At 28.1% G+C, this 14,785-nt stretch overlaps 3 protein-coding genes across 4 annotated transcripts in view; 1 reads left to right on the top strand and 2 right to left on the bottom strand.

Moving 5' to 3' along the window:
• Positions 1-47: 47 nt before the first annotated feature.
• LOC111033579 (hypoxia-inducible factor 1-alpha inhibitor-like) lies at positions 48-10,509 on the top strand. The gene is made up of 7 exons (XM_022314376.1): positions 48-226; positions 315-454; positions 1,760-2,004; positions 7,561-7,709; positions 8,100-8,245; positions 8,306-8,476; positions 9,644-10,509. The coding sequence occupies exons 2-7, from the start codon at positions 347-349 to the stop codon at positions 9,806-9,808; spliced, it is 984 nt and encodes a 327-aa protein (XP_022170068.1). The 5' UTR covers positions 48-226; positions 315-346; the 3' UTR covers positions 9,809-10,509.
• On the bottom strand, positions 2,321-4,888 carry LOC111033580. Its single transcript, XM_022314377.1, has 5 exons — positions 3,338-4,888; positions 3,108-3,283; positions 2,930-3,048; positions 2,493-2,654; positions 2,321-2,425 (listed from the first exon to the last, which is right to left on the bottom strand). The coding sequence occupies exons 1-5, from the start codon at positions 3,505-3,507 to the stop codon at positions 2,321-2,323; spliced, it is 732 nt and encodes a 243-aa protein (XP_022170069.1). The 5' UTR covers positions 3,508-4,888.
• Positions 10,510-12,031: 1,522 nt separating the features above from the next.
• LOC111033582 (formin-J-like) overlaps positions 12,032-14,785 on the bottom strand; it is a 35,026-nt gene continuing 32,272 nt past the window's right edge. For both annotated transcript variants that reach the window (XM_022314378.1, XM_022314379.1), the window contains exons 23-24: positions 13,909-14,735; positions 12,032-13,818 (exon numbers count right to left, since the gene is read on the bottom strand). In XM_022314378.1, the coding sequence (XP_022170070.1) occupies positions 13,035-13,818; positions 13,909-14,735 (1,611 nt within the window). In that variant the 3' untranslated portion in view covers positions 12,032-13,034. The remainder of the gene's footprint in view (positions 13,819-13,908; positions 14,736-14,785) is intronic.

Genomic DNA, 14,785 nt, shown 5'->3' with positions numbered 1-14,785 from the left:
AACTATATACCTGTCGTGGTCACAACCATGAACTATGGTTATAACGTAGGAACAACTACAGATGTTTAGATAATTATCGAGGAAACGTATCCGGTCGACTCGAACATCACTTTAGTAAACAAAATGTTTATATGAGATTTAGCACGTAGTCCAAGTCATAAATAATAATAACAATGTCAATATGTCATCTTCATAACATACGTGTTTTTGTGATAGTCTTTAAACGGTAAAGTCGAATTTAAAATCGTAATTTTTTGTCCGTCCGTAAACACGATAACGTTGTCCGGTTTTGTTCTTTTCAATTTGTTCGCCAGATCTACTCTACAACTTCCTACAGGTTACAGTTATGGCTGGGTGGAACGAAAGTCAGTTAAGGAAGTATAACATAAAAGTGGAAAAAATACCTACCCTACAGTACGATGATCCAAAAGTAGACTCACTTCTCAGCAACAATGTAAGGAACTAAGTGTAATAATTTAATTGTTATGTCAGTGTGACACTATGCAGGTATTGCAAGTCCCAAGCAATGGTGTAATATGATGGTTAAATAATCTCATTCACTTTGAGTACCTAGTTTTATTACACTATTGTGTGATACAAATTTTCAAACACTTTTGGATAATAATATTTATTAGGAAACTATGGGATGCTTCATATTTATTCTGATGAAATTGTAGTTGACCAATTTCAATCCATACAATTTAAGATTACAATACAATATATTGAACTCGAGATTGAACTTAAAGGGATTAGGTACCTACCAAAATTAGTTTTATCGGTCTTTCACACATGCATCATAGTTAAAACTACATATTTTCAATTGTTTGTCAGCTTGAAGTGTACATGAGATAGTCATTGTTTTACCATTTTATTTTAGTTATTAACAAAAAATTTAATTTCAAACTCAGTATCCCAGAGGTAAAGGAGGACACCATGTCACAAAATAGTAACTTTACAGGAAGTCAAATTTTCGATTGTCTTTACAACTAAAGAAAATGGACATAGTGCCCATGTATATTATAGTGTATGTACATGTCCTTACCATAAAGACACGAAGCTAATTAAATTTCTTCAAAAATGGACATGGTGTCCTTTACCTCCAGGGTACAAAACTTAAAAATAAAATTTTTGAAAAGCAGGGAGTGTATTCTAAGAAGTGACTGATTGATCTTGTGTACATTTCATGCTGAACTCAAATTAGTTTTTATAATATTCATCACATCACTACATAAATTGTACTGATGGACGCAAAATGGGTAATTCTTACTAGGTATATTGCATAGGTAATTTAAAAAATAGCTAATTTGAACTTTTAAATGACATTGATATTTTTGATATTCTTAAGTTGGGTGGTACTGCCCCCTAGAGGGCATTTTGGTTCTTCAGGATGGTGGTAGGTTTGAAGGGTCGGACCACACATAGCGGTCAAGCCGCAGTGGTTGAACCGCTACATGTTGCGGTCAATTTTTCAATCGCGTAATGTGTGAACACCTATCAGGTGGTCACATTTAAAATCAAACCATTTGAATTTGTTGAGTGGTTCAACCTCTGCCGCTCGACCGATACGTGTGGCCTGGCCCTAAGAGTTTTTATTTCAATTTAAAATACTGGTTATGGGTATGTGAATTTTTTTGATTAGTTGGAAGGGGAGCGTCAGTTATCTTGGTGAAGGGGTACTGAACAGAAAAAAGTGAAGAACCACTGTTCTTTATTGTTCTAAAACATTTTTTTAATTTTCTTATATAAATTAATTATTTAGAAACCAGTACTAATCAAAGGATCCAAATTAGTTTCTCAAGTGCTAAAATGGGATTTGGATTATTTAACGGAGCACATGAATTCAATATGCTGTAATGTATTGGAATCAAAAAATCATGAATTCAAGTATTATGACCAAAAGAAAATCACGCCTAATATGACATTTAAACCAATCAGTCGACCAAGCCCTATGATATTTTCTGAATTTGCCGCAAAAATAAAAGATTGGAAAAAAGGAGACTCCAGGTAATATTTTATAAAAAAGGCCAAACATTTTTGTTTGAAAAATAGTTTAATATTTACATTGTTTTATTTGATATGAATAAAATTAGTTGTATTTAAGAATTCATTTGAAATCGCTTCAATTTTTAAGCCATAGTGTTATGTAAATAAAAAAAGCACATAGAAATATCACAAAAAATATTAAAATTTACATATCATTCATCTTTATTATATTATGATAAGTTTTGTATATCTGTTAACAATCTTCCTATTCATATGTACAAGAACACAATTAACTAATAAATAAACATACACAAACATTTTATTGATATTTTGTAAATCACAACAGGTGTTTGTTGAGGCTGTTAGCTACTTTTGGTTTTTTATTCAATGGTGGTGAAGAAACACACGGATTGTACATATTATGGTTATAAATATATTCTACCTAAAATTTTATTTGAATCAGTAAGTATAAATGAAAAACTGAAAAATATTATTATTATATGGTTAACCAAAAAGTCAATAGGATCCTCAGGCATATTTTTCATAATTTCCAATACTCCATTTATCAAGATAGGATTTACACATTTGATTAGAAAATCTATTATTTTAATATTTTCTAATGAAAAATTTTCTTCTTTTTTAATTGTGGGTTCTTTCAACAATTGAGCCAGCTATATCAACATAATACAAAATGTTATCAACACAAAACACTCATATTATGTGTATAAATATTAATAACATTATACAATGCTATTTAGATTACAAATGTTAATAATTTTATACTCTGTCCAGCAAAAGAACGTGCCGATTCTATGCATTGCCCTGCGTCATCCTGCTATCAAAACTGGTTTCTCGATGGCAGGGTGTCGCTTGGGGATGCGCATAAGAATGGATTTTGGTCAGCTCTCGGTGCATTCTCTCACTGGACAAATTATAGTGTATTTACATTTTTTTCATAAATGTCTTCTATTGCTAAATCTTCATTTTCAATTATTGTCGAATGAGTGTCATACATTTTATTGATTACAGCTTTTATGTCACTTACTTTGTTTTCAGCTTCATAATCTAATTAATGTTTATTAGTTAAATTTATTATTAAATAGTATGTAACTTGTAATCCTGACCTTTTACTTCTACTGGCATACTTATTAAAAGTGATTTAAACAGTCTATCAAATTCTTCATGATTTACAAATATGCAATTACTTGGAGTTATTAATAAATACTCTTTGTACATTTTTGGTTTGAACAAAACTTCTAAGTAATCGATTAAATCTCGATTTTTTCTTATTTCTATGTTACTAAACATATTAAGAAATGTATTATATCATAGTATTTAAGTTAGTTAATCTTACTCATTTTCTAAAATATAGTTCATAATTTCGCTTTCAGTATATTTAGAATCTAACAAAGGCCAATTCAGTAATTTATCTAATGCATCATCACACACTTGTTTTGAGTTTAAGTTTGATTGTTCTGCTTCCGATTTATACTTCACTTTCCTCATAATATTATTTCCAACCATAATTACATCAATGATGATAGCTAAATTTATGTTAGAATATTAATATTAATATTTTTTTTCTTTGTATAATTTCATAAATAATACTTGGATGTATTTCATCGTCAAAAAATTGTAAATCATTTTCTTTATTGGATTCAAATTGCTCCAAATCAAAAAGATTTTGAGCTTGTTCAATATTTTCAAGAAAATTACAAATTATGTAACCACAGTTATCCACTCTGTTTTTTAATATCTTATTTTTTATAAATCTATAACGTTTTAACTTTTATATTTTAGTTAGTATGTCTTAGTTTAATTAATCGTGTAGATAGATCAGTCTTAACTTACGGTAATAAATATTTATCAGAAATTTTACCATTGTCTTTGAAATATTGTTTTTGCTCTTCCAATAATTGTTTGTTACCAAGTGTTGGTAGATTCTTTAAACTATTTTGCTTAAATTCCTGACTAGATTCATTATATTGTACATCTGATTTCTGTAGTGAAATATTATAAATTGTTGTAAGTTTTTGATTAACTAATTTATTATTAGTTACATTTTGTAACCAATAAAAATCAATACCATAGAAACTATTTTCCGAAAACTAGAGATTTAAATCTCATTATTTTTTAGGTTATAAAATAATAAATATTTTATTATTATTTGATTATACATTTAAATTTCAATAATATGGGTAAAAGTAAAACTTTAAAAATATTATATATTTTACAAATATGTTGAAAAATTCTTCGCTGATTGTTACTAGATCAACAAAGTACAGGTTGTACGTATGTGCTAATTTTTTGGCAAAATGTATAATTTCATGTGGTCCATTGATGATAATGTTTTTCTTCTAAAAATAAATATACATTTTAACTGAGGTTAGGTTTTTCATTTATTTAATATTCATTCTAGTTAATTAATTATTTTTTTCAATCATTTAAATTCAGTTTGTTTGCTTTTTTAAAACAAAATACAGATCTAGCTAATCTTAGGATGAGTTATCAAAGTATATGCAAACTCGTGGGCCCCACACAAACAGGTTCGGTAGAGCCCATTATCTTCTTGAAGAATAAATAAAAATAAAATAAATAAATAAATATTGCCTTGACTTATATGTATTTTTTTCATAGGTTTGATCTACTAGTTTTACCATAAAATGTATTTTATATTGAGTAACTTACTTCAGAATTTTTTTCGTAATATTCAAAGATTAATGTTTTAGTTTCAGTAAAAATTCGGGGAATAGATTTGTCTAATCCCATAAATTGTGTTATATAATTATCAATAACAGGAACTATTTGAATGGACATAGTTATCATGTCATAGACGGTTTGCTATAAAAAAACATTAATTACAAATTTTATAATATATTGAATTATTACTTAATTCTTATATATTGCTAATATAATTTTAGAAATCTGTCAAATATTTTATCATCAAGTGTATTATTATTTATTACATTTTATTTCAAATGTATATAATATATATATATTTATTTTTCTCAACAAAGTGTTATAGAAGAAACTTACAGTTACCCATGCATTTAGGCATAAACTTATGTAATCACAGTATACATAATTTTTCTTTTGAAATTGCTTTATAATACATTTGGTTATACTCCGTAGACTAATTGTAGCGGTTTCAATGCCAACTATGTATGGTTTTGTCACTTTATCATAATACAAAACCAGATTTTTAACAATTCTAGAATGTATAAATTATATTGAAAATAATCTAAATTATTATAAATGTTATATTTAACTTTGCAAGATTTTCTACATGTATAATAGGTAAGTTATTGTCTTCTTTTGGTACCAATAGTTGTTCTGTGTCACTAATAACCATTTTATATATGTACTTTAACATGTGCTCACCTTGACCATAAACTAAACCTGGTGCTAAGATTATTCCATAAAAATATCCACTGTACTATGAAATATAAATTAGAATACATGCGTATAAAATATTTTATATGTTTGAGGTTGTTTTGTATACCTACTATATCATTTAGTAATAATATGCAATTTTCCATTTCATAAAACGATTGAAAATTTGGGTGACAAATACGATCCTTATAATCATCTTGAGTAATTGGACTTGTATTCTTGTTAAAAAGTTAAAAGGAGTTTAAACTACTTATATTTGGTCAGTATAAAATATAGATGATTACTTTGTTTTTAGTTAAAGCCCATGTTTGTATACTTGATATAAGTATGAACACTCTAATCCCACTCTCTCTTGCTACAACACTTTTTGGATGACATTTTATATATTTAATTTCCTCAATTATACCTTGATAAGAAAAAAAATATTTTAGAGTTTTAAATTTAAATTTTATAATATTTGAAATTTGAATGAATTATTTTACTTTGTAATGCTGTACTAGCTTCAGTTATTTGATTTTCAGCCAACGATATATCATACACAACAACAGCACATTTTTGTATTTCTTTCATTAGTAATACTTTATTATTTGAAATAATCAATTTTTTTACACGTTTCAGGTATCCATACTAGAATTAAAATTTGTTATTATTTCTCGAAAATTGTTAACCATAAATCTGTTCATACCCTGTCATTATTTATGTTAAATTTATTTTTTACTGTAGTCACTATATCATATTTTATTGGTTCAATGTCTTCCTTCTTCACTTTTATAGCAGGTTTAAGTATATTATACATTGATTGGACTTCAATGTTTCTGATGTATTGGAATTGTATTGCTGGAGTATCATCAATCACCTCCTCATTAATATTTGTTTTGTCCGAGACTTTGTTCTCTTGAATATCTCTATCATCAAACACTGATTTAACACTGTTGGTTTTTGAATTTTGACTTTTTTGTGACAGAGTACTATGGAATGATTGTGCTTTATATTTTTCATTGGGTATATTTTTTTCAGTTAGTTCAGTATCTAGATTTATGAACTCAATGTCCGTAAATTGTGCTTGGCTGATTTCCTATAATTAAACTTTATATGAAGTATTTGACTGTTCTGAAATGTTTTTGATTTTTACCATTACTAATTTTAAACCTCATGAAATTTACATACTATTTGTAATAATATAAATACAATTTCAGTATTTGTCCAAGATGCAATCTACATTCAAAACTATAGGTACAACTATACTTTGTTGGACACGTATGCTATCTTTATGTTCAAAGATTATCTTATCTGTATACAATTATTAGTACTTAGCTGCTGTAGGTTTTCTACTTAGCCAATGTCAATCTTTTAGGTTGAATGAAATATAAGTTTTTTCCATCCCGGTTGAATTATTCAATTTATTTTTTTGGACTCGTCAAATACTATTGTGGATAATAATGATGACTGATGGCAAATGTTTGGTGCCAATATAGTTTTAGAGTTATTCAATATAATGCAACAGCAAATTTATTTATTTTATATTTAAATTGTATTTTAAAGCTGCATAGAATACGCAAGATATACTCAATTAATGTAAATTAAGCATATCTAACTTAATCTAAATTATTAATGTTATTCCTGTTAAATGTTTCAGTTGTGTCGAGTGACATTAAATTAATTTGTATAGTTTAATTTCTGATTTCATTTTATCATAAATATATGCTTACAGATTTACTGCCAAAGCTAAATTAATTTACTTGTATAATGTATTTGCCATGATATGAATCACCATTATTTACAAATACCCTGTTTGCAGCATACTTAATATGAGCTTCTAAATCAGCAATTCGGTTATCTTCTTGGATGATATGAACCTTTCTTTTAGATGCTTCAAAACCAAAAAAATCATTTTTTTCTTCAAACTTTGATAAATCAATATTGTTAATAATTTCATCTTCATTATTAGTCATTTTTTTATGTAAATATTAACAACACCATTCACTTAACATATAAATCACATACAATGTCTATAATGAATACCTGTGTAATGTTTATGGTTGAAATATTAAAAAAATGAATTATTCTGTTCTATTTAATTTTGTTTCTATGGGAACATCAGTGAGTTAAAAATAAATAGTTATGCATATCATGTTTAGCACTGTTATACTAAATAACAAATAATATTGTATTGTGATTTTTCAGATTATACATGCAACAAGTATTGAACAACTCGATTAGCCAACATATTGTTAGTGACTTTGTTATGTTCAATTGGGATTGGATCATTTCAAAACAAAAAGCGTGTAAATGGGGTTCTCTGACATCTAATCTTCTTTTAATTGCACAAGAAGGTATAATTTAACTAATTATTTTAGTTAGTAACATAATTTACAGTGTTAAATTTAGTGTCAAGTCTTTCCAAATAACTTGGGTTATAATTTCCTTGAAACCTGATTTTTTATAATACAGCATGTTCAATGAAGTATTTTGATTGTATTTAAAAATATCTTTTTTGAACAATATTTCTTAAATTTATTATTCATCAATCATCATTAACTCACATATACTCTGATGAGACTTTGGTATGATTTTCGTTACAATGAATATATAAAACAAATTTTAAGTGGACAAAAATATGCATTACATTCCATATTACTTAACTGATTTAATCCATTGCTGTTTGGTATAAATAAAACCATACAATTGATGATAGAAATTAATCATTATATTTTTTGGTGTAGGTAATGTTACTCCGTGTCATTACGATGAGCAACAAAATATGTTTGCTAGCATTCGAGGGTATAAAAGATTCATTTTGTTTCCACCTAGTGAATTTGAGTGTTTATACCCACATCCAGTTCATCATCCTTATGATAGACAGAGTCAAGTAATGATAAATAATTTCTTTAAAAACAATAAATAAATAATTTGGCATGGTTTTCTTTAGGTAGACTTTGATAATCCAGATTACATAAAATTTCCAAAATTCAAAGAAGCTTGTGGATATGAAGTTATAGTTGGACCTGAAGATGTCTTATATATACCCATGTATTGGTTTCATCATGTTGAATCATTGATGCATGGTGGCTGTACAGTTTCAGTAAACTTTTGGTTCAAAGTAAATTATATTAATTTTAATTACATGTAAAGAACATATCTATGTGAAGTTTAGAAACTCTAACAACTAACAAGGGTATGGAATTAGTAAAAGTATTGTATAAATGAGATTTGAATTTTTGTTGTATGCAAAAAAGTAAGTAGAATGGGAGAAAACTAAATCTTGGAGAGGGGGTTTAAGATAATATACTTAGTGTAACAGGGTTCAACATTAAACCTAACTTAACCTTTAGTAATGGACGAGACTACAAAAGATTTATAAGGTGAAGAGGAGCCGTGATACATAATGTTTGCAAATTATGTGGTGTTAGCAGGAGAAAGCCCGTAAAAAATGAATCAGAGATTGGACAAGTGGTAAGCAGCACTTGAAGAGAATGGACTATCGATTAGTTGGTGAGAAAAGCAACTGTGTATGAGTTTGGTGGAAGTTATCTGGGGATAAATATCTCCTAATTCCTTGACCGGGTGTGTAATGAAAATTACTCGCACTTTAAATTTGGGACTTTTCGAATCCTAAAATATTTCACTGTATGTAGTTTCACATAGTTAGTACACACATATATTTTTTCTCTCTATATGCTTTCGCTCATTTTGTATTTGCTCTTTTACGTTCTCTTTTTTTCTTTCGCTCAATTGTCGGGATACCCAATATAATATATAATGTGATGAAGTGGAGAGAAGCGTCATTTACGTCTTGTGTTTTGTGTAAAAAGAGGATACCAATAAGATTTCTTAAGATCGTAGTGGGGTCAGTAATGTTATATGGATTGGAATGTAAAGCAGTATACAAGAAAATGGTACAGAAGATGAAAATGTTAAGGATGTGTGCAGTTTGTGACGTGCGTCAATTATGGATAAAATTACTATGAAGGAGAATAAGTTGAGTAGTTATGTCTTACGAGAGAAATGATTCAGAGGTAGTAAGAAATGTTATGAAAGTTAGTGTATAATAAAGGAGAACCAGAGGATGACCAAAAAAGCGATGGAATAAATGGAATAGAGTAATATAAAAATAGTTGGTGTGAATGAACAATAGGTAGGAGATCAAATCCTATGGTGCTGTAGGATGAGGATAGCTGACCGTATATAGTTGGAATTGTAAAGCAAGGTAAATTGAGAAAAAGAAAAATAATTTTTGTAAAGAAAATGACTATTATAATTATTTTAGGCGGGATCCGTTGAAAAAATTGAGTATCCTTTGCTAGACCACCAGAAAATGGTTATCATGAGAAATGTGGAAAAAATGCTAGCAGAAGCATTACATGATCCAAATGAGGTTGGTAAAATGCTGAATACGATTGTTCTAGGTCGATATACGTCTGACACCAACTAATAGTTCCCATTAAAATATGTTGATTAATTAAAAAAAAAAGATCTGATTGAATAATATTTATTCAAACAATAAGGCTATACTTAGTTTATACAGTACAAGGTGAATTGCAATATTTTTCTACTAATGTTAATATTAGTTTTTTATTTTTAATAGGATTTTTAGTAATTCTATACCTGGTTTAAGTTGTTAAGCTTTAACCATCACCAATAGATAGCACTTATACGTATTATTTTTGTATAATATAAACCTAAGTTGCATATACTGGATTTATCTATGAACTATTATTATAATACGAGGCATACTTACTGCAATATGACGTGCATATATGCAAGTGACTACTATGCAATGTAGTGTACCAACACATGATTCAGATTTTGCCCTAACAGTTTCCATAGCCTATGCAATTCTTTTAAATTTTTTTTCTATTACAAACGAAATTAACAAATTTTGGTGGCACTTCTCATTGTTTCATGTGTTTGCGATGAATGGTTTGTGCTATAGTTCGATCCAGTGTATATGATCAATCTACTTCAAATACTTGTTAATCATAAGACATATTATATACTAGTCATCCATGCTCTACTATAATCACAATTATCTTTTTTTATTATTGTTATTTTATTGTATTTATACTATAGTAGAGTATGGACAATTCAAATTCACATTATCCAAGTGTAAACCACACTATGGAAAACATAACGTATATATAAACCTTAATATTTGATACTAATAAGAATACATTTTGTACATGACTTGTACAAACGGTTTGGTTTTAAAAATGATTTCAAGGCTGACTAAAAAATAACTAAATAGATACACATAGGTTTAATAGATTAATAAAATAAATTATTTACTATTTAGAGTACATAAGTTATATTACATTAATTCTATTAATTTTATCTAATTTTATTTATTTATTTTTTCATAATCTTCTAATCTTTAATTGATTTTTGTTTTGTTCTCAATGTGTATATTTAACATTAATATTCTATGAGATTATGATATTCCTGAACTTACATTGATCATAAGTACTAAGTACAAAGTTAAAATGTTTAATTTTATGCAATTTCTTATTTTAGGATTGTATTATAACATTTTATTGATATACGTGTGTTATTTAACATTTGTAAATCTAAAACAATTTTTTGTACATAGTTTAAGCTATTATTTTTAGTTCCTATAATGTATTGAAACATCATTTTATGAATAATTTTTATTGAAATGTAATTTCATTGTGATTTTAATATTATTTTATATGTATTTATTTTGCTGTTTGCTAGTCTTTGTGTAATATTTTAACTTATTGCCTAAACAAATTAAAATTATTTTTAAAGTACTTATTTTTGTTTGATGCTGGTATTACATTTTATAGACAACTGTATTTTATTTTAATTATGGTATTAGGGGAGATAACAGAACTAATAAGTATACAACAGTATTAATGAAAATATTTAAATAACAAATTAATTTTTAATAATAGGCAAATTCTTTGTTGCAGTAACCAATAAAAAACATGTTCGTATTTTAAATGGAACAATCGAAAGGTATTATGTGAGGCTGGACAAGATTTTTAACTCTTAAAATTAAGTTTATATGAAAAAAATGTGAGTTTAGTTTAAAGTCACTTTTTTCCAATTGAACTTATAACTTTTACATACTTAATTAAAAATCTGTCATAATTTTTTTTTAACTGAATACTTACAATCCACGCTAAGCACAATAAGTAAATTAAACGAAAGCTCAAACTAAAATATATAGTCAAAATAATACACATAAGACGTGTATTATTAACACAAAGTAAGTCCATCTAATTTTTGGGCCCTATGTTCTAACAGAAGTTATTAGTTATTTAGGTAAATTTTCAAATTGTTGGTACTTTAATTTTTCAAAGTATCATGGCGATATGTCAAATATATCTCTTTAAAAGTTGAGGCAAGTTCCTTCTCCCTTAGTTAGAAAATGCACGGCAGTGGTGCACCATACTTTATACATGGTTCAGGTTTCACCGGAAGAGTCAATATGTACTAACAATTTTGTGGACTCTTTTGGGATGGGTGATCAAAATTGTGTTTTCATTGCCAACAAGCACCATAGACTCATATTTTCTTCTCAGCAAATCACATGTAGAGCGTGAGTCCAAAACTACAGCACATTTACACATTTAGGATCCCTAATGAATAACAATGAATGTATTCCTATAATAAAATATTCAACTGAAATTCAATCATTACAAAACAATAATTATTTATTATAATAAAATAATTGTTAGTAAGACAGATATAGAACTTAGTAAATCGTAGATGATGAGTACATGGTATAATTATATAAGTATTTATATATTTTAATAATGATAAATTAAATAAAATATAACAAATTTTTAGAAAAATAAAAATAAAATTTTCGTTAGCAATTTAAAAATGTATTGTTTTAAAAATATACATAATAATTTTTGAAAAAATAACACAATTTAATTATTTTATTACTAGTATACTTACAAAAGGCACCATTTTGATTGTTTAGCAACATGTTCTGACTAGATACCAGATATATAATAAATTATAGATATAGAATAATGCTAAATTAGTAAAAAAAAAATGTATACAACAATACTAATATAATTTTAAATTTATGTGGATATATTTAACTTAATAATGTAAACTATATTTTGAAGTTTGACTTTAAGTAAATAATTATTCAATGTAGGTCTGTCACACATTTCATTATAATTCTAAAAATTAATTTCTAATCAAAAAAGAATAAATAGTTAGTTTTACAGTTGTACATACAGTAGAAATTATGTTAACATATTATAAAATTGAAACTAAAATATTGTCGTGAGGGGTTTCATCTCAGAACATCATTATTTTTTTTCAGACTGTCTTTAAATATATTTATTGAGCCAACAATTTCATAATATTAAATGTGTAATCATATAATATAATATATGTTTGTTATCATAATTGTATATGAAAACAAATAAATCACAAAGACCCAAACTTATTAACTGTTTAATCAAACTGTTTGTCGGCTCGACGATTAACATGCATTTTTGTTATTCAAACTTATATAAAATAAAAAAGTTGCATAGAACAGTAATGAGTATATGTACAAAATGTATAGTAATACCACATGCATATCTAATAGTGATTCACCGTCAATAGTGTATTAGGTATGTATTGCATGTGGTGACAATTGACAACTTTAACATATTATATATTTTAAATATCTACTTAAAATTTTTTTTGACTAGAGGCATTGGTTTGCCGCTGTCAACCAAGTCTTTTGCGGTACTAGCAGCAGTCGGTCTCATGAATCCCAACGATTTCCTGGAGGGTGACATTCCTGTCATACCGGATCTGCCTTGGTTCTCTTTGAAGCTAGTGCTCAACGGTTTTGGCTTTGGTTTGTTAACAGGAACTGCAATGCTACTGCCACTGCTACTGCTTCTGCTAGCCATAGGTGTATCACGGTTGTGCAGTTGCAATGCATTCAGTGGTTTTTTGGACTTCAAATCTGTTGTCAGGTCGTTGATAGCTCTTGTATAGGTTGCAATACCGGGTATCTTTTTGACCGTGCTGACAGAGTTTGAGCTATTTAGCGAACTCCTAGAGCTGCGCAAACTACTTTTGGAACTTGATCTTTCAACAGGCTTTGGTGCACTTGTGGTTCTAGCTACAATTGGCTTTTGGGCGGCTGTTGATTTTATTATAGGCTTAATCGATGGAATAACTTTTACCACTGGTTTCTGAACAGTCAGTGGAGTTCTGAAACTACTTGTTCGTTTTGGCAACTCAGTTTTTCTTACTACTATAGGTTTAATAGACGACTTGAGTGAATTTGTTTTTCTTAAGGTAGGCGCAACGGGTCCATTACTGCTATTAGTATCGTTACTTCCACTACTATCAGCTCTAGTTATCGTCTTTGGGATTGGTTTTTCGGTTTCAAAGTTACCCGAAGAAGTCTCCTGGCTTAGTGATTCGGCTGACATCAAACTCACAGATTCTTCAAAACTAAAAAATAAAAATAAAAATAAATCAATAACAATCCTCTAAAGTAAAGGAAATAATAAGTAGGTGCGTAATATAATCAGTTTTATTTACCCTTCATCATTTAAGTCGTGTTCAGTTCTAATTTTTATAGGTGGTGTTAAAGCTTGTACTCTAATCTCTGGTATGAACTCGCTTTTCAAATTTATTGATGATTCATCATTATCATGAAGATTTATCTTAGTCACTCGATCCAGAGCTTTTGGCTCTATAATACTTTTCTCTGGAGTAAGCTGTCCATAAATTTTTACAGCTTTCATAATATCACCATGGTCTACAACACTTTGGTTTCTGGTTGTCCTAGGCATAGATGAGTATAGTCGGTTTCTAGAAAAGTCTTTATTATCATCTTCAGATGTTTTGTACATTAGTTTATCTTTCCACTTTTTCAACCGAACATCTGTTTCCTCGTTGGTTTTTGGTGATTCGTATCCTTCCGATTTTCGACCTAAATCATCTTCTGGAGTTTTTCTATATCTTCGGGTACGCCTGGCTGCTGAAAATCTATCAAATTGACCGTCACCTAGATTTTCTTCTTCAACTGTTTGAATTTTTGATGGAATTGACTGAGGTTTTACAATTTGTCTACGTGATGTTGGGGGTGTTTCTATATTATCTGAATCAATGTCAATTTTATCAGTTACATCCCCTGGATTAGTAGAATCTGAAGTTTTTCGTCTGGGAGCAAATGGTGGTAATAATTTTTCTTCTGGTGAATCCGGACAAGGTAATTGTTTTCTTAATAATGATGGACTTCTTAAATTAGTTTTTATTTCAGGCTGATCTGTTCCTCGAATATAAACTGTTAAACGATCTTGATTTGAAACATTTTGTCCTAGTTTTTCAATGAAACCTTTTCTTCTGTCTTCTTCTTTGATAGCCTAAATATGAGTTATAAAAATAACACTGAACTAAGTTTTTTAAATTACAG

Source organism: Myzus persicae, unplaced genomic scaffold, assembly GCF_001856785.1.
Source record: "Myzus persicae strain clone G006 unplaced genomic scaffold, MPER_G0061.0, whole genome shotgun sequence".
NCBI lineage: Eukaryota > Metazoa > Arthropoda > Insecta > Hemiptera > Aphididae > Myzus > Myzus persicae.
This window is presented reverse-complemented; position numbering and strand designations above follow the sequence as displayed.

Coding starts and splice junctions, on each gene's coding strand:
- LOC111033579 (XM_022314376.1), top strand. CDS start 347: ATGGCTGGGTGGAACGAAAGTCAGTTAAGGAAGTATAACATAAAAGTG. Junction 7,710..8,099: donor TCTTTTAATTGCACAAGAAG/GTATAATTTAAC, acceptor TTTTTGGTGTAG/GTAATGTTACTCCGTGTCAT. Junction 8,477..9,643: donor CAGTAAACTTTTGGTTCAAA/GTAAATTATATT, acceptor TAATTATTTTAG/GCGGGATCCGTTGAAAAAAT.
- LOC111033580 (XM_022314377.1), bottom strand. CDS start 3,507: ATGGTTGGAAATAATATTATGAGGAAAGTGAAGTATAAATCGGAAGCA. Junction 2,655..2,929: donor AAGACATTTATGAAAAAAAT/GTAAATACACTA, acceptor ATGTTGATATAG/CTGGCTCAATTGTTGAAAGA. Junction 2,426..2,492: donor AGGATCCTATTGACTTTTTG/GTTAACCATATA, acceptor ATAAAATTTTAG/GTAGAATATATTTATAACCA.